The sequence below is a fragment of the Enoplosus armatus genome, chromosome 24 (assembly GCF_043641665.1).
Source record: "Enoplosus armatus isolate fEnoArm2 chromosome 24, fEnoArm2.hap1, whole genome shotgun sequence".
NCBI classification, from domain to species: Eukaryota; Metazoa; Chordata; class Actinopteri; order Centrarchiformes; family Enoplosidae; genus Enoplosus; species Enoplosus armatus.
The window spans coordinates 9,798,526-9,823,887 of record NC_092203.1 but is presented as its reverse complement, the minus strand read 5'-3'; the positions used below and the strand labels follow the sequence as shown (position 1 = coordinate 9,823,887).

At 41.9% G+C, this 25,362-nt stretch overlaps 2 protein-coding genes across 2 annotated transcripts; one reads left to right on the top strand and one right to left on the bottom strand.

Annotated features, from left to right (window-relative positions):
* Positions 1-300: 300 nt before the first annotated feature.
* Positions 301-4,789, bottom strand: LOC139306629 (nuclear receptor subfamily 4 group A member 2-like). Its single transcript, XM_070930530.1, has 6 exons — positions 3,941-4,789; positions 2,796-2,925; positions 2,526-2,692; positions 2,216-2,406; positions 1,857-2,035; positions 301-548 (listed from the first exon to the last, which is right to left on the bottom strand). The coding sequence occupies exons 1-6, from the start codon at positions 4,787-4,789 to the stop codon at positions 301-303; spliced, it is 1,764 nt and encodes a 587-aa protein (XP_070786631.1).
* A 1,262-nt stretch (positions 4,790-6,051) lies between these two features.
* Positions 6,052-25,073, top strand: gpd2 (glycerol-3-phosphate dehydrogenase 2 (mitochondrial)). The gene is made up of 17 exons (XM_070930629.1): positions 6,052-6,153; positions 9,227-9,333; positions 13,055-13,226; positions 13,674-13,798; positions 13,885-13,982; positions 14,134-14,297; positions 16,670-16,834; positions 16,936-17,080; positions 17,780-17,973; positions 18,396-18,530; positions 18,605-18,780; positions 19,987-20,118; positions 20,204-20,362; positions 21,018-21,130; positions 21,356-21,434; positions 21,521-21,619; positions 24,261-25,073. Exons 2-17 carry the CDS (start codon positions 9,232-9,234, stop codon positions 24,384-24,386), a joined length of 2,184 nt encoding a protein of 727 aa, XP_070786730.1. The 5' UTR covers positions 6,052-6,153; positions 9,227-9,231; the 3' UTR covers positions 24,387-25,073.
* The last annotated feature ends 289 nt before the right edge of the window (positions 25,074-25,362 follow it).

The window sequence follows — 25,362 nt, the reverse complement described above, 5'->3', positions numbered from 1 at the left end:
AAAGCCGCCTCTAAACAGACTGAGAAACAAATGTACAATGTGTTGAACAGGCTCTTTACCTGCCAAACATATAAAAATAAGATAAAGTAGGATTATAAATGAATTCCTCCTCCTGCAGGCGGCGATAAAATTGGTCCTTTTGGTCACAATTCTTCTTGTTTTGAGCAAAATGCCATTTAATAACTCAGTGTTAGATTTTTAAATGTTTTTATATGCAGTGCACAGATGTCCAGCTGTTAAAGCAGGTCTAACAGTGCCATCGCTGAGTAAAAACGTCCCCATGTGTATTCTCTTACGTCTCTAAAATGGCAACGTGTCGAGGAATAACTTATCTATTATTGCAGGCGGCGGCACCAGATCCTCCAGCTTCAGATAGAAAATCCTCTGCAGGCCTTGGATGCACAGAGTGCGGAGTTCACGCAGCTTTTCCAAAAGTCTGGACAAGTGGTTGGACCAGCAGCTCGAGGCTCCCTCGGCGTCCTTCAGGCACTGGACGATGTTGTTCTGCAGCTCCTCCACCTTCTTCGGCTCCTTCAGTCCGTGTCGCTCTGCAGTAGATCCGTAAGGCAGATTTCAAACAACGATATTAGATAATAAATAAACACGCAAGAAATGTTTTAAGAGGCCAAATTACCCGCGAAACGTTTAAATGAACAGCATGCAGCTGGTGAGAGATTATAAATGCTGCGTTCACTGTAAACTCAGAGAGCGTCAGTCTGGCATTTAAAGGCTTTTATTTTGAAATAACAACAAAACTAGCCTGACACAAAAAGTTTAATCTATATTGATTGATTGGTTTTATTTATGGATTATCAGACAGAGAAAAAAAAACGTACTTATTATCTAACTCATTATTTAAACTGTTCAATACTTTTAGCTAACGATTTCAACTGTTTATTCATTACTTTTAGCTAGGCTATATTTCATAATTTACACAAAACGTTTAGCTAATTATTTGAATTGTTTATCCATCATTATTAGCTAACTATTTCAACTGTTTATCCATCATTATTCGCTAACTATTTCAACTGTTTATTCATCACTTTTAGCTTACTATTTCAATCATCTATTCATTCGTTTTAGCTAGCTATTGTAACCATTTATCCACTGGCTAAATAAGTTAGCTAACTTTTAACCCTTACTTGTAGCTAATAGTTTCAACCATTTATCTTTATCTATTACTTTAGCTAACTACTTCTAACATTTATCCATTACTTATAAGTTAGCTAACTTTTAACCATTACTTGTAGCTAACATTTTCAACCATTTGTCCATCACTTTTAGCTAGCCTATATGCCAACTGTTTATCCATTGCTTTTAGCTAACTATTCCAACCGTTTATCTATTACTTATATATTAGCTAACTTTATCCATTACTTTAAGCTTTTTCAAGCATATTTATTCATTAGCTTTAGCTAATTTAACTGTATATTCATGACTTTTCGCTCCTTATTTCAACCAACCTCTGCTAGCTTGCTAACAAGTGTTGTTGCACTCTAAATTGCAACCCAAAGCTAGTGTTCAGGTGTTACAGCTAACTCAATATGTGTGGTTTAAAAAAAACACAAAATAAGACACACAAATAAAAACTACTTCCTGTAGCAAATGTACACTAGTGAGTTGTGATGTGTCCTACGTGATGTCCAGCCCATAAACGTTACATGTTGTTTACAGCCAAGAAAAATGTAGTTCTTCTCACTTTGAGCTGCATCTCTCTGCATAATTTTATCTGAAACATGGTCCATTTTATTAATTATTTCTATAAAATTAAAGTGCATCAGTGCATCAGTTGGAAATGACCCTCAGTGTAGCCAGAAATCATGAAGTGAGAACGTAAGTGTCTTTGAGCGTCTCACCGGTGACCAGGGCGAGGGTGCATATGCAGGAGAAGGTGGATACATCCAGGTTCATCTTCTGCAGATTAGCGGAGAATTCAACAATGCTGTCAATCCACTCCCCAAAACCCCGCAGGCACTGGAGCCGGTGCCACACCGACCCATCGCAGAAGATCAGCTTTCCCTCCTCCGGGTTGGATCTGAAACAGTATGACAGCTTGCGCTAAAAGTATAAAGCTGAAAGGCAGAGGTGTGTTTAAACTGCCTGGTTACACTTTAATGCACAAGAGTGGTGCAGAGGAACCTGCTGACACAAACTGGGGTCTCTCCAGCTGTTAACTGGAGACAGAGACGGAGGAGTCCCCTTGTGTGTTCTTTACCTGTACGACAGCCGCAAAACAAAGAGCTCCAGGAACGCCGAGTAGAAGAGGAGGTCTTGGTCGTGTTTGGGCAGGGAGGTAAAGCCCGGGATCTTCTGTGCCCAACCTTGAATCACCTCCATCGACCTGGTCAGGAGGTCATAAAACTGCCGCACGTGCTGAGCGTCGTCTCCAATGGGGCTTCCTGGACTCTCCTTGACCTAGTGAAAGGTCACCAGTGGGGTTACGTAGAAAAGATACGATCAGTTCCGGCTCTAACATGTCTTACATTACTTCTCATTTAATGGTAAAGCAATAAAACAATGCTCACAGTTCTTACTTTGAAGTAGTCGAGGAGAGAAGGTGGAGGGTTCGATTCCACATGCGCCCTGATGAGGGCGCTCAGGAGGGTGCTAACAGGTGAAGACGAGTCCGGAGCAGCTTTAGGTTTGGACGGCAGGCGACCCCTTCGACCTTTCAGACCGTCTGTCCTCACCACTGCAGAGCATGAGGAGAAACCGGAGACAGCTTTTGTTTTACTGTTGAACTCAATTCACCACTTTCTGACCCCTAATGTCAGATTCAGACGTTTAAGGTTTACCTTCTTTGACCATTCCCATGGCAAGGCACTTCTGGAAGCGACAATATTGGCATCGGTTCCTCCTGCGTTTGTCCACATGGCAACTTTTGGCGGCCAAACACACGTACTTTGCTTTTTTTTGTACTGTGCGCTGCAAGAAAGAAAGAAACGGATTTAGATATTTTACAGAGAACAAAAATATAATATCTGCACTTTAAACAGATGCTTATCAGGCTGAGGTGATGCATAAAGGTTACTTTGACATCAGTTTAGTTCTGAACCTCCTTCCCATCATATCTTCTTTTAAATCTGTGTTAAATACGATGTTTTTTAAGGGTTGTTTGGTTTACCGCGCACAGAACTGTCCGGGTATCCAAAAGAGAATCTTTTTTGGACACATTCTTTGCTACCAATTTAAACGGTGTCTTGAAAGAGCATTAAAGCACAATATTGGTCTTTGAAGAACCAGTATTGTACTGTTCACTCTGGCAACAAAGAGGAGATAGTCTAATCTTCAGTCTTTTAGTCGTTTTTTGGTAGCTCCTCGACCCATTTTTTTGACTTAAGTCAAAAGCCTTAAATGGTCCTTTGAAAATTAACAGCAGCACTCCTGCTCCTGTGGGCCATCTGAGGCACTATAAGGCATTCAGCAGGCGGACAGGGCAGTCTGGGTAAATACAGGGTCGTGGTCATTCATAATCTGGAGAGTCGCCCCCGGGAATCGCCTTCAGAGAGAAGAAGGCGAATGTTTTTATTCATGGCACGTTGGTGGCCATTTTCATACAGGACATTTGCCCCTAACAGGCGTGGGTCAAGAGACGAAAACGTGCATCTGAAGCACAATGTCCAATTTGAGGCCGGTCAGGGGTCCCAGTGGGAGTTTTACATTGTAGCTCATTACTCGGAAGTTATGGTTTAATTGGCGACATTGCGGCCATTCAGTCTTTTCTATATGTGGAGAGAAAAGTGAATATATCCATTTTAATAAGTCTGGTATTTTTTATGAAAGCAGGATCAGATATTGTTACAGGTGACATGCACTTCTTTCAACTGCGTTCATTTCAACTTTTCAGGATAATAAAGCTCATCCGCTCTCAGCTGCCTGCAAATATCCAAGTTGAAATTGCAGTTTTTCACTTTGAACTGAATTTGCGTGAAGAACAAACCTTGAAGAAACCCTTGCAGCCCTCACATGTGCGCACTCCGTAGTGCTGGCAGGCTGCGTTATCACCGCACACCGCGCACAGCCCCTCCGTGCTCAGCGGTCCTCGAGTGGGAGCAGAAGTCTGGTAGTCCATGAAGTGGTGGCCGTGGGCGAGCTGGAGAGGGTGAGGAAATCCCACTCCGGACTGCTTTCCCAGCGCAGTAGAGCCCAAAACCCCGGGGCTGTCCAGCGGCTGGTGCGCCCCGGCTGCGTCCAGGTTCATGGACACATGGAGAGATCCGTCAAATTTCATTTGGCAGGCGGACAAACTCTGACCGCCGTGCTGCGCGTGTTTGAGGGAGAACAGCGAGAATCTGGATAGTGTGTTTTTCCTGTGCGCCGCCGCCAAATAGTCTTGTCGAAAACTGTACAGAGAGCTTGAGTCCTCCCATATGTGTCCCGGTGGAGTTTGGAAGTTGGATGTGATGGGGGTGTGAGGCGACGGAGACCGGTAATAATAAACGGAGCCCGGGGAGGAGATCAGCTCGTCGGACTGGTGCGGGTGATGCTGATTCGGCTGATACCGCGGACACCCGTGCGCATCCTCCACCTTGACGCACGAAAGCTCCCCCTGCACCGGCATTTGGAAGAGACACTGGGGCTTCACGTCGTACCCGGAGCCATAAGTGTCACCCAAAGGGCCAAAACTGGGACTCGACGTTGCAGCTGAGATTTCACTGTTAGTGAGGTCCATGCTGAACTTGACAAACTCCGGGGTGAGGAAGTCGCAGCTGCGCTCTCCGCCGGCACTCTGAGAGGCCGGGCTGGCTCCTTGTGGAGAGGAGCCGCACTGGGTCTGGACACACGGCATGGCCCCTGCAAACACGGGCATAATGCAGTCAGTCCAAAGTGGACAAAGTAGGCAGATGCATAGGTTATTGTGCTTGTATCCGATATTAAACAGTGTATGATTTCTTTTTAGTTTTTCCGCTCAAATTCCCACTTGTTGAAAGACAGATATCACCTTAAGACTTTTTAAAATCAGACTTAAACGACTTGGACATCTTTTGCAGTACGCAGAACAACAGCACAGAGAACAGACTTTATTACCTTAAAGATTCAGTTGTCTTATTTTCCAGAGGATGTTGTTGCCCGCTAGACTTCGCCTGGTATGAAACAAAAAAAACCCATCAAGGCATCACTTGCAAGCTTTATACTGACATGCAACCTTTGATTTATTCATAAATGAATGGAGAAAAAGTAGAATATGTAATACCTCAAACGTCCATCCAGTGCAGGAGGACAGTGACAAGTAATCCCATCTCTGCAGTGTTGCGTGTGGTTTTATTAAAGCTTTAGCTGCGACCAGAAAAGTCCACTCGCTGTCTGGAGAGCAAAGGAAATGACTGTTCACTTCTCCCACTCTTGGCTTGCAGACTGGCTGCCAGTGACACCGACAATGTGCTTTTGTTTACGTGGTGCGCACTAGTGTGCCAAACCCATTACGCACAAGCCACAGAGGGGCGGGGTGGTCTCTCTCTCTCTCTCTCTCTCTCTCTCTGTGTGTGGGCACAGAAAGTGGTTCATGTAATTTGGAAATAATGCATGTGGCCCACTTTCTTGCAGTTTGCATCTTATGTAAGGAATTTTATTGCGATTAAAAAAAACAAAAAACTATCAAACTTAGGGGCTCCTACACAAAGCAGATGTATTTTGACACTGATGTGGAATAAGATTCAAAGCTGAGACTTTAAAGATAAGGATCATCTCCAACAGCTGTTCTTTAATCTGTGGTTGATGAGCATCATTTTACATCTTAACACACATGTTTAGTGGAAAGAAAAACTATATAAATCAGTCAGTCTATTTATATGTTATAGGCTTTTATTTTTTCTCCATGCCTCCTGTGCTGAAAGTCAGAGAAAGCGACAGCTGGTGGCACTTCTCCCTCTTTATTATTATCCTGAAGGAGGAGGATGGAGGGGAGCCTGGCGTTGTGCAATCTTAGCCTCAGTTTACGTCAACAACGCGACACCGCCTCCGCTCGAACACTATTGGACGAGCGAAGCCGAGTGCTGCGGTCCGATTGGCTCTCCGCGGCGTCGCTCCGGCCTGCTCAGCTTCCTGGTTGTAGCTGTCAAACACAGACTGTGGTTTGGATAACAACCGATGTCCTCAGTCGCCGCCCTGCATCGCCCCGAGCGAGTTTTAATCAGCCACAAAACAAGAAATCTTGTAAGTGGGGAATGTCTGTTGTGTCGCCGGGTGTTTTTCGGACATTTTGAAATCGACCTGATAGATTGATAGCCCTGTGTTTTTTGGCAAAGAGCCAAAAAGCAGAGCAACATCTGCGAGTTGATATGCTAGTATGACAACGGAGGAATAACCTCTCCTCTGTTGTTATAGCTAAGGACATGCCAAGTTAACGTGTGTATTTTGGTTATTTAAAACCGTAAAAACAGCTAAATTCTTCCTACAACGTTAGCCTCTTCCTGTTCAGGTGAAACGTTGTAACTCGTCTTTTTTAAAGAGCTTATTCGTGACTGTTAAGACGACGCTTGTTGCTGACATTTTAATCCACAGCAAGATGTCAGTTTTAAAATATCAGCAGCTTCCTCTTGTGTGGTGATAGACAAGGGAACAATATATCAATACAGCGACCTGGCATCATAAATCAATATACCACCACCTGCTGTTTAAACGTTTAAAGCAGGCCTGCTGTGTGGGAATTTGTCAATGCTACTAACGGTTATTCCCAGTTTTCCTCAGGAATCACACAGGCCTTAAAAAGAGTAAAATGTCAATGGACCTTCGCCATGTGTCAGCCCACATTTCAGCCCACATTTCAGCCAGGAAACCCCCCCTCCTCCTCTGCTGACTCATAGTGAGTCTGCAGGCTGATGTAAGTTAAATGTGGTGGTGATATAAAGTGTGAAGGAGGAGAAATAGTTTAACTTTCTGGTGATGTCACTGGCTTTGACAGTTTTGTGTTTCAGCTGGCTAAACTACACCCCTCAGCAAGTTCCAGTCTAACGGGTTCCTCAGGGCTAATTATTGTCATATTTGGCCTTTATAGTCTTCAGTAATGAGCAGCCGGTGGTATGACACTGAGTAGGTCACAAAGTTGGATATTGACTGGAATATTTCAATACTAGTGTTGTACTTATTTTACTTTGAGAAATACAAACAAAAACCTATTTCATTTAACTAAAGAAGGCAAATAAAAATGTTAAATAGTCTAAACCAGGGCTTTGTATTGAACCTTGATACTGGAAATGTGTTACGTGTAAGAGTATGAATCAGCCACTGCAATATATCGGCCAATGTTAGGTTTATTGCAGCTATATTGTTACAGGTGTACATGTCGACTGATACAAGAGAGGAAGAGGGATTTCCAACACGTCACCTATTTTTGGTTGGTCCTAAAAACACACTGAGTTTTGATATTTAGCCCTGACAGAAGGGGATCTTTCATATTACTAGCTGGTATTTTGCATTGATAATTTCTTTATCAGGGTTTTCATTCTTAGGCCTTGAAACAGCATCTATCCAACTAGTACGGGATGTTAAAACTGTCGCAAATATACTCTGTGAGGGCTATAATTATATATAAGTCACACAATGGAGCTCACGGCATAAGCATCTAACATATGCAGTTGTGATATACTAGTTTCAGATCTGTGGGGAAGCTGTTGAAAGAGGCTAATTTGCCTGAACCAAGGTGCACTTTAGTAATCGGACATCCCACGATCCTGCTGTGACAAATACTTTTATGTTGTTTTATGTTCGTGCAGTTTAACAGTTGTATTCAATGACATATTGTTGTTTATAATTCGGTCCAAAGTTGGCAGTAAAAATATGACACTAATTATTTATGCTAATATTAGCTGCCACAATAGCATTGTACTGGTAATAGGTCATTCGTTACACCAAACTGCTTATTGACATTTGTGCCATCTGTAGCTGCGTTTTATTAAAATGCATCAGAATCTGCTTCAGCGTATGCCTCTCCCTGGAAACCTTTATTCAAAGTGCCCAAACTTTTTCGGGCTGCCCCTGGTGGGAACTGAGGTCCTCGCCCTGCCAGAGCTGGTATCATGTTCAGCTCGTTATGGCACACAGGGTCATTATGAAAAGTGCAAACAGTATCCCGGCAGTTGCTGCACATTTGCTGTATGCTAGTTTTAATGTCCATCTTAAACAAGATAATGCTGCAGAGTTTAATTGCTGTGTGGTGGTCTGTAAATGTAATTTTGTTCTCTTTATCCCACGTGACAGTAAACTGAATATTTTCAGGTTTGCATTTTCAAGGTGTCACCTTGAACATTTCTCACTATTTTCTGACAATTTATTGACCAAATGGTTAACCGAGATAATATTTGGTCTATAAATTGACAGAAGAAAGTAAAGAATGAGACCAGAATGGGCCAGTTTCGTGAAGCCCAAAGTGATTCAAATTACTTGTTTTGTGCGACTGTCAATAACAAAAAAGTCACAAATATACTTCCATACATGACAAAGAAAAGCTGCAAATCCTCACATTTGACAACCCGGAACACGGGAATGTTGCCAATTAATTTTCTGTCAATCGACTAATCGATTAAGGACTTTATAATTTTATGTGACTAATGATCTGCATGCATCTCACAGAACAGCCACGTATTAAAGCGCAGTGAGTGAAATGTGAAATGATTTCGCAAAAGGTGCAGCTAACATTCATTTTCATCATTGATGAATCTGTCAGTTATTTATTTTTCAACTGATCAATTTGTCTGATCATGCTGTGTTTTTTTTAAATGGCAAAAATAATCACAAACGCTCATCACAAGTTACCATAGCGAGTGTGGTGTCCTCAAAGGAAACAGAAATTATTATTTGTGATTATTTAATGAGCAGTTACCTTTCAAATGAGAAAAATAAGTCCTTTTTTCTCTATTTTATATAATTTTAAACAGAATACTTTAGGTTTTTGGACTGTTGGATGGACAAAACAAGACATTTGAAGACGATGAATTGATAATCGACAACGAAACTAATCCTTAGCTGTAGCTCTAGACTAAATAAATCTGAGTAATGAAAGTTTCTCCTTATTTTGTGCAACAGGTGACTTAAGCACAGCATTCCTCTCCATGTAAACTTTTCTCTTGAGGTCTTTTAGCCTGACACGCAGCTTTTTGGACCCTCCCAACACCCTTACTTACTCCCTCTCTCTCTCAGGCTTGCATGCCTCCTTCACATGATGAAGTCCGAGCCTTGTAACCCGGGTGGCCCTGCCTCATCTCCTAACTGAACTTTACTTTCTCTGCAGAGCCGATGGCGTTCAGGAAGGCTCTGAAACGGACGGCGGTCCTCGGCGGCGGGGCAGTCGCCGCGGTGTTTGGCCTGTCACAGCTGATCGAGTACAGGAAGACGCAGGTAAGTTGATGAAAGGTGTTTGTGTGCTGTAAGAGACGACACAGCAAAAAAATGCTTAGTTTGTTGTTGCATGAGCACAGTCTGCAAGAAACTATAATGGCCTCCTGTATATGCTGTTGAGATGCTTGTCCACCCTGCAGGTGTAAAATTAATGGACAAACTTTTAATACTGAAAGGTTTTGGGCATGACAACAGTACAATATTAGGAATAGCATTTCCTTTGGCCTGAAAACAGTCTACTAAGCAGGGAGGGACTGTCTCTCAGGGCATGTCCTATCTAGATGTAGGAATGTGCTTCTTATTGTCTGCAACGTGTGTTTTCTTTTTTTTTTTATTGCTGCATGGCGGCAACTGGATCCTGAACTGCTCAGAAATGATGATAAAATGAACACATTTCTTTTAAACAGCAGGTTTTTTACATAGTTTTAAAACTCGTATTGAGCTAATCACCTATTATTGTTTTTCTTCCACTTCCTGGTCCAATAAAATGTATCTTGTTCATGAATTCTTATTAAGGAATTGAGGACAGGAAGTGTGGCTGTTTTCCTATTTGGTTGATTTGAAAAGACATTTTTGGAAATACGCTTATTGCCTTCCTTGCTGAGAGTTAGATGAGAAGATTGATACCACTCTCATGTCTGTATGGAACGTAAGAAACTAAGCCAGCAGCCTGTTAGCTTATCATGAAGACTGGAACCAGTTGCCAGGCAGCCAGTCAGACTACAGGAAATTACTGGTCCCAGCCAAGAAATAGTACGGCCCCAGTAAATCAGCAAATTGTTGTTTTTACACTTTTATTTTAAACATAGGTGCAGAGCCAGGCTAGCTGTTTCCCCCTGTTTCCAGTCTTTGTGCTAAGATAACTGGCTGTAGCTTCATGCTTTGCGTACAGATATGAGAGTGGTATCAATCCTCTCAGCAAGAAGGCGAATAAACGTATTTTTCCAAAATGTAGAACGTTTCCTTTTAATCTGACGGGGGGGAAGTAGTTTCTCTTAGTGACCGTTGCCATGGCAACACAGCTATACATCACTTAGCTCCTCGCCAAATTCATTTATTTTGAAGAAGTTTATGAATAAAGAGGAAAAACCTGTGTTGTGAGCACTGAACATGCCACACCTCACGTTAAGAAACATGTTTTTACCTCCATTTTGTTGTAACATTATATGTAAATTAAGATTTTAGGTGCATTTAGTTGTGTTTTTTAATCTGCTTATATATGTATGTGTGTGTATATATATATATATATATAGTAAACAGCGACACTTAAATCTGACTGTCTCATTCTTGACAATGTAGATGGACGGCAGCATAAACTTGAGGAATGTAGACAAAGCAGGTTCTTCCAGAACAATAGGTTGTAATGGTAGTTGAGGTCCGGTGTTAGCGCCTCGCCTCATGACCACTGGCCTTGAAAGACACCAGTGTTTGTCTCACCGTCGAGCCTCGAAACTCATCCGCTGGGCATCTTCATGAACACTTAAATAACCGCACGGCTCGGGTCCATTTGAGATGGACAAGCAGCTGTGGTCTCCCTGACCTCTGACCCGACGTAGGCCTATTTTTAGGCGTGCCTCACATCTACATGCCAGACTTTATTTGACTGTACAACCTAATGTGAACTTTGTTTTGTGTCCTGGCGCGATAACGTCTTCTCTTGCCCACCGTCGTCCTCCCAACCAAGCATGGATTGGTAAGCAAGAAGTCGACCCTGATGAAATATAATTATTTTCACAATAGTTTGTAATCATGCATGCCTCTAATCCCAGTAATTGCAATGCTGATGAGATGAATGTCCGTCTTGTCTCCTTTAGCAAGGGCATATGGCTTGGTGAAGTTTTCAAGACAGCGGCCGATTGGCTATTAGCATGGGCCTTGCCGTGCCATTCACTGACTTAACTTGATTACGGTGGGGGGGGCACTTAATTCTGTGGCGGTGTTTGTCTGTATGCATCATCAAAAATAGACAATGATTATATCATCGCCTTGTTTGCGACTGCAGACCTAAATTACAAACGCCTGCTTCTATTTGCAAGTCAAATGCCACGTTTGCTTCAAAGCAGCTTGATGCAATCATTTAGCTTGAACTGCTAAATAGAAAAATGAATAAATATTTCATTAGAAGTGATCGTATCAGAGGGGAGCTGGGCTTTTTTATTGCAGTTGTGATTATTTCTTTAAATTCATTATTTGTGCTAATCAAACAATGGATATAAGTGATGTTAAAAGATGGGAATGTGCTTTATTTTGTTGGTTTTGTTGAGTTGAGCAGCATGTTGCAGCAGGTAGTAACGCTTAGCAAACTTTCCTTTGCTACTAATCACACAGTTTTTTTTAGCAACACTTCACTTGAAAAGGAGACATCATGAGCACGTTATAATCTCACTTTTAATGCCACGATCAGCAAACCACATTTGTGCTACATGTTGTTGCCATGTCACTTCTTGTGGTAAATTAGGCGTTGGTGGCACAAGTATTCAGATTGATTACTCAAGTAAAACTAGCAAAGGAAACATACTCTGTTGTAAACTATATTTTTTATTATATATAAAGATATTTAAGCATTTAAGCATTTTGCAGTGTTATATCATTAAATATCACATTATTATTGCTGCATCACTGTGTATGCAGCATTTTCATGTTGTAGCTAGTATTAGTATTAACTACTTTATATACTGTTGGGTAGTTTAATGTATAACAAGGCATCGTATTTTGTTAAGCAAAAGGTAACTTGTAACTATAGCTGTAACTATAAAACTGAACGTGTACTTAAGTACGGTACTTATGAGTAAATGTCATTAGTTACATTATATTGCTGTAATTAGGAACAGTTATTAGTTAACAGTAATTGCTTTTTCAATCTAATTTATAAATGTTTTGTTAATGAAAAATGTATATTAGTGTAACATTAAAGTAATCAATAAACTGTTGGTATATATTTTAAGTACTTATTTCTAGACGTGGACCGATAAATCAGCTCATACGGCACACAGTTTGTGGGTATCACCCAATATCGGCTGCCCTTCAGACGAGCCAAAGATATCTTGGTTGCAATTATTTTAAAAGAAATACAATAAAAACAAATAGGGCAAGTTAATCCCTCTCTCTTTCCCACGTTTCTTATCTGTATCTCAACTGTCGCGATCCAAAAAAGACCCAAAAATAAATATTAATGTAGATTATTATCAAAAAAGTTTGTCTATATAAAATAATACATTTTAAATTAGCTTTTTTAAACTCACCTATCGGGCTATATTAAACTATTTTATCCAATGAGGAATCGTGATTTCTTGATCGAAATCAGTGGACATCACTCATACCTGCTTCTGTACATGCATTATACTCCATCCATTATATCACAATAATGCATATCATAAGAAAGCGCACAACCGTATGTGTTACAGTAATCACGCCAAATCAATAATGTATTAAAATGATTGCACGTCATCATGCATTATGTCACATGGAATTTTATGCGGTGATTATAATGCAGGAATAATGCATGAACACATTACGCTGGGAACGTTTGCTGTGTGCTTATAATGTGTCAAAATGCACCTCAAGGAAAGTGTTGCTATATTTTCTGACATTTGTGTTGTTTTTACAGAGAATTTAACATAGAAACCTGTAGTTATGCATGATTTAGAGAATGCAAATTAATCTTTAACTCCTTTTAAAAAGGTTATTGCGCTCACTGTATTTGCGCTTGTGTCACATCCAGGCTCGGTTAGCCCACGTGGCAGCAGAAGCGGAGCTGAGGGTTCCCTTTGCGGACGATCTTCCCTCTCGACAGGCCCAGCTCTCGGCGCTGCAGAGCGCTGAGGAGTTTGACGTTCTGGTCGTGGGAGGAGGAGCCACGGGTGTAGGATGTGCCTTAGACGCCGTCACGCGCAGTAAGCTCACTCCAAAGTACACCACTTCTTATAGGATGCAACAGTTTTCAAGCTCTATAAGGGTCCTTATTGAGTCATGATTGAAAGAGGTCCCTTCAATCATCCTAATTAATATCATGATAGTGATTCAACACTATCAATACAACTTGCCTTTACTTGTTACAGTCAGGAGCAAACTCTCTGTGGACTTTTTCCCCCCCAAGTACAAGCTCACAGGCTACATCCCGACCCATCTGATTGGTGAAATATGTTGGTGCTGCCTGACAGACACTACTCAGGGACGGTTTTTGTCATTTTTACACACAAGAAGAGTTTTTGTGATTCAGTTGGGTCAGTGCAGCAATAATAATGCTGCATTTTCTCATTCTTAATAATTTTAAGCTTTTTAGACACATTAACAGCAAACTGTGCAGGTATGTTGACTCGTCCTTTGTCTTTTTTTCCCAGACCTCAAGACTGCTCTCGTAGAGAGAAGCGATTTCTCTTCGGGGACGAGCAGTCGGAGCACCAAGCTAATCCACGGTGGAGTCCGCTATCTCCAGAAGGCCATCATGCAGTTAGACTATGAACAGGTTCCTCTTCATCCTCTTGTTTTTCTATGGTTTTATTTTGTTGCTCTTCTTCATCGTCATTGCCTTGTTCTCTCTACTTGGAACAGTACATGATGGTGAAAGAGGCCCTCCACGAGCGAGCCAACCTCCTTGAGATTGCACCTCACCTTTCTGCGCCACTACCCATCATGCTTCCTGTTTACAAGTAAGTGTCCGACTCATACAATGTGGAAAACGGGAAATAGCACAAACAAGCAGGTGATAATTGGCATATTCTATCTGGATGGAAAAGAAGTGTCAAAAAAGTGATGAAAGGGTCTTCACTATCTAATTTAATCACTGTGTTCATTTCCAAGATGGTGGCAGTTGCCTTACTACTGGGCAGGGATTAAGATGTACGACTTGGTGGCTGGGATCCAGTGCCTGAAGAGCAGCTACGTCCTCAGTAAGAGCAAGGCCTTGGAGCTCTTCCCCATGCTGAAGAAGGACAAGCTGGTGGGAGCCATCGTCTACTATGACGGTGAGTCGAGGCTTCGTCATGCTTTGTTGTGTGCCCCTTTTTTTGCTTTAAATTTTTATATAGACTCTGGCATGTGTGGACAGTAATCTAAAAGGCACGCTTCGTTTGTTGATTCATTACTCATCTCTTTATTTTCTGTAAACACGAACAAGGCAGCTGAGTCAGTCTTGTTGCTCTTTCCCTTCCCACTGTTTTCTGTCTTGTTCCTCTGCAGTGGCAATTAATTGGATCATTTAGCGATTAACTGATGAACGTTAGTATGAACTATAAGAGCATGATATAACACAGATATTGCAGATAAACATCCACAAATCTGCTTAGAAATCATAGAAAAAAGACATTCTTTATAACTGCAGAACTTGAGAATCATCACGTTTTTAGGTTTTCTTCAGTATCAAAGTAATCCAGTGATAGTTGTCTGTACATCCATGGTAACATTGCAAACAGGAACGGCGAATAGCAGATTCGGCTGACCAAATGTAAACAAATATTAGATAAAAAAACATTTTACTTCTCAGTTTTACTTTGATATAAGCTGCATCAAGTTTCTTAAAGCTTTTACACCTCCTGAGCCAAACAGCTGGAGTCTGGTAGCTCTTTTTATATAAATCAATGAGCCCAGGGAACATTGCAAAAATTACAATTAACAATGCAAATGGGAAAAACTAGTTTCTCAAGCGAATTCTGGTTCAGAATAAATTGTCATATGATAGAAATTGTGTAAAAATTGCATGATCAAGACAGATGATTACAGCCTAAAATAGGCCTCAGATGTAAATCTTGCCCCGTGGCCTTCACATCTCCACTGGTGCCTAACAAAATGTGTTGACAGGCTGGTAGGATGCCCTCTCTTCCCCGTGGCAGTAAAGGTTGCGTGTTCCCTGGATGGGTACGGGGGAGAACCAAACATATGCTGAGTGTCCAGCTGAGTGTGAGGAGCTTCGTGCCGCGGGCATCCTTTCCTTTCCGCCACCGAAAATAACAACTTTGTGTCCGCGGGTGATGTGTCTGTTACTGTAGGCTTCACCGAGTATCAGCTCGTCATGTCTAATGTTTTTCACATCTGATGCTACTCAAAGAGGCTTTTAATTATTTATTATTTATGGTATGCAACAGTCAGACAAAATGAAATATCCATCAAAATAGGCTGCATTTTGAAGGATGTAACTTGAACATTGTCGTTCCAAAATGAATTTCCTGCAGTTTTAAAAACATAACTCCATGTTTCAGAAGCAATTAGCTATCTTGAGAGCTTAATTTCCATGACAGTAATATTTTATTATTTATGCTTTTTAGCTATTGCAGTGTGAATATTGATATATAACTGGATTTACTACAGGCTGGAAAAAGGGAAGAGCATGTTCTTGGTGCAAAGCAGCATATGTTTGACTTCCACAATCCCCACCCACCCCCCCACCTGCCATCATCTGCTCTGAGAGGGGGGGACGGGGCCGGGATGGTGGAGGGGTGGGGCGTCTTTTCTCCAATTATGCCGTCTGGAACAATCACGCCGGTGACATTTCGAAATCTGACCTTCTCTCCCGGCGGTGTAGAGCGCAGAGGAGCGTCGAAGACGGTCGGACCGGCTGAGAAACAGCTATTTCTCCCGCTGTCGTGGTTACTGCTGCTCCTCCTGCTGCCGCCACCAACAGCAAAGCCTCTTGTTCTCTCACAAACGACTTATTTTGAATTGTCTGGGTGGTACATTTGTTTATACGACCTGAATGAGCTGGGAAGTGAAGTATGTTAATGCTGCAGGTACAGCAGACATGTCTCTTCCTGCGGTGCTAACACTTAGCAGGAATTCCACAGACAAAACGGAGCATTTAGGGTAAGACACTTAGAGATATTTAAAACCAGTCGTCAATGATCCCTTCCTCTCCTGTCTGGAGTCAACATTTAAATTTACATTTGAGACATTCTTGACATTCATGTAACTTAATGTCTGTTTCCTCAGTACAACCCTGTAAGATTGAGTTGTAGGATATGAACAGGATGTCGTGGCTATGAGCCTCTGCTGTAAATATTTTGGCATTGATAGATGTAGATATGGCAACTTGCATAAACTCTGGTAACCTGTGCACGAAGGAATCCACAGGAAGCAGTAGAATAAAGCTTCCCTGTGATAATTCACAGAAATCAGGAGGGGAGCCGTCGAATGCAGAAACATGAGAATATTAAATATGCTAAATATGTGCACAAGTTTCTAGTTTATGCTAGGCATAAAGACAGGAAGTGGCTTGATAAATACGTCAGAACATAAAACAGAACATTAATGGGCCACATACATTATTAATAAAGAGTGCTGAACATGTGATCCTCCAACATAATGACATATTTAACAGCAATATAATAATGTAATGCTCCTTCAGGGCAGCACAATGACGCCCGTATGAACCTGGCCATCGGCCTCACTGCCGCCCGCTACGGTGCCACCATGGCCAACTACACCGAGGTGGTCCGCCTGCTGAAGACCAAAGACCCACAGACCGGCATGGAGAAGGTGTGCGGCGCCCGCTGCAGGGACGCCATCACAGGTGAGGCGTGCAGTTTGTCTTTGCAGGCGTTTTATATAAAATGTCCCAGCGGTCTTTTTAATTCGATGGATGTTTTGTCCATCGTCATTTTCCTCTCACAGGACAGGAATTCGATGTGAAGGCCAAGTGTGTGATCAACGCCACCGGACCGTTCACAGACTCGCTGAGGAAGATGGACAACCAGGAGACCCAAAACATCTGCCAGCCCAGCGCAGGTGTTCACATCGTCATCCCCGGCTACTACAGGTGCGACATTATCACGCACGTACATAATTTCAGTTGTGGAGATTTACTGCTCATCAGGTTTTTGGCATTTCCAATACATAAACTGTGTTCTCTCTCATTCTTATGTATAAACACTAAGCTGGCGAAACTATTATCTGACCTATACTCACATGCGTAGGATGGTTAAGATACAGCAGAGCAATAGAGTGGTTTTGTTGAAGTCAGGAGGTTTTAAAGTTCAGCGAAGCTTATTGAGCGAAACCCGAGGGAGCGTGAGCCCTTTGAACAGCGGCAGAAATGCCAACCACCTAATTCTCTTCCTCCCTTTCTCTCGTCTTCCTCCCGTCGCTACCTTCCCCCTCCCTGCCTCCTCTTCCTCCCTCATATCTGTGTTTTTCCATTTGTGCGTCTTTTCTCCTCAATTTGTCCCTCTCCTTCTCACTTTTTGGTGCTACCTTTTTTCTTTCTTTTCCTCTCCTCAACACTTCCTACTTTTCTTCACACTTCTTCTTCTGCTGCATTGTTTCCTCACCTCTTCTTCATTCATTGTTCTCTTGCAAAAATGAAATGGATTCAAATAGAAATTAAATTCTAACATTAAAGATAGTAACAAATCAGACATAATAACAATGCTACTCCTGCTACCCCTACTTCTTCTTTTACTACTCTACTACTATTTGCAATAATGATATTATTATTCCTGTATTTTCTGGCCCACAGCCCCGACAACATGGGTCTGCTCGATCCAGCAACAAGCGACGGTCGTGTCATCTTCTTCCTGCCCTGGGAGAAGATGACCATCGCCGGGACGACCGACACGCCCACCAACGTGACGGCCCACCCCATCCCAGGCGAGGAAGACATCAACTTCATCCTGAGTGAGGTCCGCAACTACCTCAGCCCTGACGTGGAAGGTACGGGAGTCTTCTCTTGTCCATTTTGAGGAGCATGTGGCGGGTTTTCTTTTAATATTATTTTAGAGATCGCCTGTCAATCAAACAGTTTGGTTTGTTTAAGTGTAAAGAGCTGACGTGAAACTGGAATTTCTGGAGGTAAGAAAACCTCATTCAAAATCTCATTGACATTTGTTATAATTTAAATAACTAAAAATCCAGCCTGGGAACTAAAGAGACTAAGTACGTAATACTACAATAACTTGGACAGACAGGAGGTGACGTCAGGATATAGCTCGCCATGCTAACTGCTCATTTTCCCCCAAATAATCCTACAACATAAAACACTTCTTCTTGCCTCACAAGTCTAAAAGCAAACATAAACTAGAGTGAAATGAAAATGCAAAAACAGCAACATGTGATGGTGTTTGTGTCGCCTGCAGTGCGGCGAGGAGACGTGTTGGCAGCGTGGAGCGGCATCCGTCCCCTGGTGACCGACCCCGACTCCAAAGACACTCAGTCCATCTGCAGAAACCACATCGTCAGCATCAGCGACAGTGGACTGGTCACCATCGCTGGTCAGTTGGGTTGTTAGGATGAAGTTACTGCACCAGAGCTGTGCGTTACTAAGCTGCACATTCTGTGTGTCCAGGTGGGAAGTGGACCACATACAGGTCCATGGCTGAAGAGACTCTGGACGCAGCCATCAAAGCCCACAGCCTCTCAGCCCAGCCCTGCAAGACTGTGGGCCTGATGCTGGAGGGGGCCAAGGGCTGGACGCCGACCCTCTACATCCGCCTGGTGCAGGACTACGGACTGGAGAATGAGGTATAACACATGCTACATCACAGACCTTATTGTGCCATGAAATAGCTCCAGTCTAGCACCACAAATGGTCATTTTTTACATTTCTGTTTGAGATACGTGTTGAACTGTTGAACTATTTCTTTAAGAGCAGCCTCAGCAGCACGGCGACGCGTAGAGAAGAAAGTAAACCTTTAACTAGCGAACTGTACGCAGGACCAGACACACACCTGTAACAGCAGACACATCCACCGTCTTCCTCAGCAGCAGCAGAGCTGACATTAAAGCCGCCGCTGTAACAACGCTGACATTTCTGCTACACAAAAGACTGAACACACGTTGGAATGCACTGTATGCTGTACAATTTATCAATGGCATTAAGTAAGGGCGCATTGATTTACATCAGCTACACGCCATCTTTCCAATAATTAGGCTGTGCGTTTTCATTAAATCCAATAGGACATTGTTTCATGAAGAAAAAGTACTCGTGCGCCGAGTGCCTCCAGTATACTTACTCCTCATTAGAGGCATTCTGCACCGGCTCTGCTGTTCTCTCGAATATTCCTAAAAGGTCACTGTTGATATTTGGACAGCGTTTGCCCTTTCACATGATCGGCAAGCCGACGATCTGAATAGCAAATAGCCGTCTTGTGGTCTGTAAACATGTGACACATCATTGACAAAGTGGCGCTAACGCTTATCGCTTAACTCGTAAGAGGTGAAATCGATCATGTGAATACCAACGGCTGCCGCTACGACCTGCGCCGTCTAACCTGCGATGATTATGTTCAAAATAAAGCTCAGTAGTTGCAGTTCCTTCTTTAATTATTAAGAAAATGTTGTACTGCTACCTTTGTTACAGTTGTTAATAATTAATATCGTTCGCACACGCTGCAGTCCCAAGAGGGTTAAATGACAAACTGGATTTGCAGCCATTTTTGTAGTTTTTAGTGTGGAGCTGAAACAATTAGTTGATCGATAGAAAATTAAATCTAACAATAGTTTGAGTCATTTTTCATGATATTAGCAGAAAGAGACGGCCCACCTTTATTGTGAAACACCACGAGAGACCCTTAATCTGTTGTTTTATTTTGAAAATGGAGAATTTCTCTTGTAAGGTCATGTGACCAATTAATGGACCATAGAGAGAGATAAAGCATGGTATAGTATTGTACAAAAAGATGATATAACTATAACTTATGGTTATTATTTGTGTATTTCCGTGCACAGGTCGCTCAGCACCTGGTCGCCACGTACGGAGGAAAGGCGTTTGATGTGGCCAAGATGGCTCAGGTCACCGGGCAAAGATGGCCCATCGTGGGGAAAAGACTGGTGTCCGAGTTCCCTTACATCGAGGGCGAGGTAAAGCGGTATTTCATGCAAACAATGAATTGCCTCAAAGGCTCAAATGCTCCAGGTGTAGCTTCATGTGAGTCTTCTCTCTCAGGTGCTGTACGCCATCAAGGAGTACGCCTGCACAGCCACTGACGTTATCGCCCGACGAACGCGTTTGGGCTTCTTGAACGTGCAGGCGGCGGATGAAGCCCTCCCTCGCATCGTCCAGATCATGGGCAAAGAGCTGGACTGGAGTCAGGAGCGCAAGACGGTGTGGTTTTATTTTTAACAGTTTATTTTTATTTTTCACCTTTTCATATCATTAGTTTGTGTCATATTTTAAACCTGTTGGGTTTACGTAAAGCTTTAATCCCTGGTGGGTCCTGAACTCCTGCCAGTGTTTCTTTTTCACACAATGGAAAGGTCCACACCCTTCATCCCTTTAGAGGAGACGCTCTGCTTGTATGAAAGAGATGAAGTGATACGTGTGCGTGAAAACTGAACTCTCAGCTATTTTAAGCCGTTATTGTTAACCAGCTCAGGGAAGTCTTCCAGCTGCACTGTAAAAACACATCTGCCACATTCAATACATGCTTTTAGTAAAGTTTCACTTGTTTCACAGCTGTTGTCTTTACTTTCTCAGTCTGTGTTATGTAGGTTTTATAGTACACAACCAAGATTTAAAACAATAACTGTGTGTGGTTTGTTACAGGGTTCAGTTGCAGCAAGCTTGTGATAATTCTTGTTTTTATTCACTTACATTTTACTGTATACTCACCTCAAAGACGTGTTTTCCAGCTGTACACATGTAACTCTAAAGGCTTCTTGAGGGACAACAAGTCACTGTGGAAATGCTCTTGTGTATATCTTAAATGGTTAAAGAGAAAATTGTGATCAGTAAAGTTGATCTCTTCTGTTTCCTTCAGGCGGAGCTCGAAGCAGCTCGTAAGTTTTTGTACCATGAGATGGGCTACAGGTCTCGTTCTGAGCAGCTGACCAAGACGTCTGAGATCAACCTGGACTACCAGGAAGTAATCAGGTAATTATTACACCTCCTTTAATTCAAAGACATGCAAATCGACAACCTTTTAGTTCAGTAGAATTCTGTAGATGAGCTTTAACAAACTGATATTCATCAATGAGTATTGTGAAGCCAGCTGTCAAGGACCGTTGCTGGTTATTCAGTTTTCCTAAATGCTGTAGAATCAAATGTAAAGAAGTGACAGTGTTCATAATAATAATAATAATGATATCTGTGTTACAGATACAAGAAGCGTTTCCATAAGTTTGACAATGAGAGTAAAGGATTCATCACCACTGTTGACGTGCAGCAAGTTCTGGAAGTGAGTTGCCGTTCATCCCGTCCGTCTTCCATCTTCACACACTTATCTTCATTATATGTTATTGCTCTTGTTTTTCTTCTCTGCAGAGCATCAACGTCCACATTGACGAAAATGCGCTCCACGAAATCCTGAATGAGGTGGACCTCAACAAGAACGGACAAGTTGAAATTGATGAATTCCTGCAGGTACGTAACAGCAGACAGTGAAGACATCTGATAACTGATAATATTTCACTTTTTAGGAACAAACAACAAACAAAGTTCAAGTATCTTAATATTTGACATTTCATTTTAAAGCTTAGCTGTGAAATGAGCGTCACAGTGTTTCCTCAAGTTTGTAGAAATACATAAATGCATCAAAAATTAGAATTTCAGCTGTAAATAAAAGTTGTTGCATAATAAGCTGACAGACTGCAAATACAACAAAATAAAATGAAATTTAGAAGTGGAGTGATGTTACATATTTCTTAAAAAAAATAAGGAAACATAGCAGAAAATATCTCATTCCAGTGCTACAGCTACAAAATTAAATTAATAAATCCTAACAAAACAAGTATTATGTGCACTCTTGTTGAGTACCAAAACCTTATTTTCCTGAAACAAGAGAACAATCTCAATGTCAGCTTGTCTCCAGTGGAGCTCAACAGGTTGGATTAACAGCTAATTAAAATAGTTAATCATCAGTCGAAGCCTGAATTAGGTCTTTGTTGTACTGACTTCTTAAGTCAAAGTCAACAAGAGGAAAAACATCCCGTTTCAACCAGCTTCCAATCGAAATATGTTCATTTTAGAAAAGTTTGAAACATGTTGATCTGCATTCGAAACTGACAGATTTTCTTCCCGCACTGGTAAATTATTTCACTTGTTAGAAGTAAATAGGACTTTTGGGGGAAATTACTTAATAAAAAGGATGTTTTTGCAGAAAAGACTGAATCCAAAACTAACTGACAATAAAAGTAAACCGTATCTGAGCGCACAAATACAGTTTGGTGTGTGTGATGAGAGGAACCATTAATGCCTCTGTCAGCACCAGCAGAACAAACAGGGCTGAGGACATGAAGGCTGGATAATAACGCCACACAGTCTTTTTTAGGTATTTGTTTGTCTATACATACTTCAGTATTAAGTGTTTTTATTTTGTAGATATTTATTAACAATCTCTGGAAATAGGGGAAGTAAAAGCATCAAAACATCAAGCGTTAAGCCTTTCTCTTGTCTCTTACTCAGATAAAAACAACACATTCCTCCTCATACGTACTATAATGTCCTCCTGCAACACAAACTACCGCATCGTTAAAAAAAAAGACCGTTGTCCACCTGCGACGTGAGGACGGAAACAGAAGGTGTGAAGTCTTAACTCGACGAGACGGAGCTAATTAGAAAGGAGACTCTGTCAGCGACTCGTGTAATGAGGCCTGAAGTGTGTCCGAGGCTCCGGCGTCCGTCCGCCGCTAAATTACTTTCTCACTTGAGTCCAGAAAAGAGTCATTACAGGAGAGCCCGATGACAGTCTGTGATTTAGTCTTCATTAGTGGGCCGAGGAAACAAGCTGCTGGACGGCAAGTCAGCTTTTTATTGTTGGCTCTGTGACACGATTGAGTGAAGTGTTGAATCATGTCTGTCATGTTTATTATGATGCTGAATGTCTGTTTCTGTTTATGTTCCTGACCTGCGCGTGGATGATTTAGGGACAACAAACAGGTAGTGTACATACGCAGCACTGATGAGATACCAGTACTGTAACCATCTCGAGGGGGGAGGATTCCTCTCACATTAACTCAAAACTTTATTAAGTCCTCTGGTGAACAAAGATGTGGCTGAAGGGGGAAAAAAAACATCCAAGAAATGTTAAAGCTGCACTAGGAAACGTCCTGGTTTTAAACTGAGTTACCTGAAAAGATAAATGTGGTGATATGAAGTATCTTTCTTTCTGTCAACAATGAATTCATTCTACTAACAAGTGCTGTTATATTATATATATATATTTTTTAAATAAAATGTTAAAAAAAACAGATTCAAACACAAAAATAAAAATACTTCTATATCATTAATGATGTATTTATTAGCAGCAGTCATGCTGGCTTGTGATTTAATTGTGCAGTAATCCCCAACTGGAAATAGTCCCCTACAAATTCACTATTAACTCCTGTTTGAGGAACGTTTGCTAAAAACTACAGTGTTTTTGAAAAACTATTCAAGACGGCAGCATGAAAATACAAAATCCTGCGACTAAAAAGGCGTCAGTATGCTTAAAAGTGATTTGTAACTTTCCAACTGAATGACGTGAGACAGGAAGCAGAGTTTGAAGTTTTCTCTCCGTCACTTTAACCGAGTGGGACACCATGTTTGTCCAGATTAGTTTCAAGCATACTGACGCCTTAACAGTGGAGTCGGTTTTAAGATTTAAATCTTCAGTAAGAAGGAAAACACTTTGTTTGTTTTGGTCTCAGTGGAATTTGTTGACAGTGAGAAGAATATGGAATAACACCTTTCTTCTTCTTTAAAAACTGCTAAATAAAAAACGCCTGAGACGCTTTGCAGCAAAGAAAACGCAACAGGCTGGAGGGTGAAGAGCGCTTTCATATTTTTCTGCTTGTAGACGGTAGAATCTGCACAAAATGGCCGCCTAGTTCAGCTTTAACACACAGAGAAACACGGTTGGTGTCGGTTTCATTGTCTGCCTGTTAAAGTCCGGGATGTGAAGGTGATCGGACGGCTGTGAAGCCATCCGTTGTGGGTATTTTCGTGGTCGTACAGGTAATTATTTCGACCTGAGTTTGGTTTGACAGGTTAACCTTTCACTGTTTACCATCTTCTCCGTTTCCAGCTGATGAGCGCCGTGAAGAAGGGACAAGTGTCGGACAGCCGTCTCGCCATTCTGATGAAATCTGCAGAGGAAACTCTGGATAACAGAGGGCCGGTGACGGTGGACCGGAGCGGGGGCGGAGTCTGAGACGAGGAGGGTTTCAGGGACGCCAAGAAAACCTTCAGCGACTGGTCCCTTTTAAAGGTGGTGATGACAAAAAAAAAACAAAAGCGCCTCATGCAAAGGGCGCTATTTGAATGACAATAATGCAATCAAGCACACGGCGGGGTGAATTTGGCCAAATCAAGTGCAGACCAGCGTCACTCCTGAGTGTTTTGGGTGAAATAGTATCTAATGATTGAGGCTGGGGTTTGTTTTTCATGAAGTCGGAGGGTAGATCTGTCTGTCTGTCTGTCTGTCTTCTCAACGTCAGGTGCCTCTGATATTACACAGCGCACAATGTTCACTGTTTTATATTTCGTCTTTTAAAACAAACCGTTTTAAATCATGACGTTATCTCTGTAGTTTCTGCAACACTCCTTTTTAAACTTTGTTCACTTTTAACATAAATCGACGCTGATTGTTGAGGAGACACTGTCCTCAATGCGATGCAGCTTTTTTTTTCAGGTTGTGCTTTATTTCACAGGTGCATTGTTTTCTAATAATTCCCTAAAAGTTTCCTGGAAAGAACTTTGTAACCTGGAACCAATCATAGAGACAACAGAGACAGTGTTCACACAACCTATAGAGTCTTTTCCTTGTCTGCTTCCTTTAGGAGAGTTACAGAAAACATTGAGACCACTCTTTATGTCTGCACGGTAAGTATGTAGCTGGAGACGCCTGTTTAGCTTAGCATAAAGACTGGAAACGGGGGGAAACAGCTAGCCTGGGAAGGGGGAACAAAAGGGAGCCAGGCTAGCTGTTTCCCTCTGTTTCCAGCCTTTGTGCTAAGCTAAGCTAACGAACGGGTGGTTGTCGCTACATATTTATCGTACAGACACGAGAGTGGTCTCGATCTTTTCTGTAACTATTCGTCAGAAAATTACAGATTCTTTCCAGGACACTTTGTATGAATCATTTAAGAAAGTATGGACCCCAAGAGTGAAGCCTCCCCGTGAGTTGT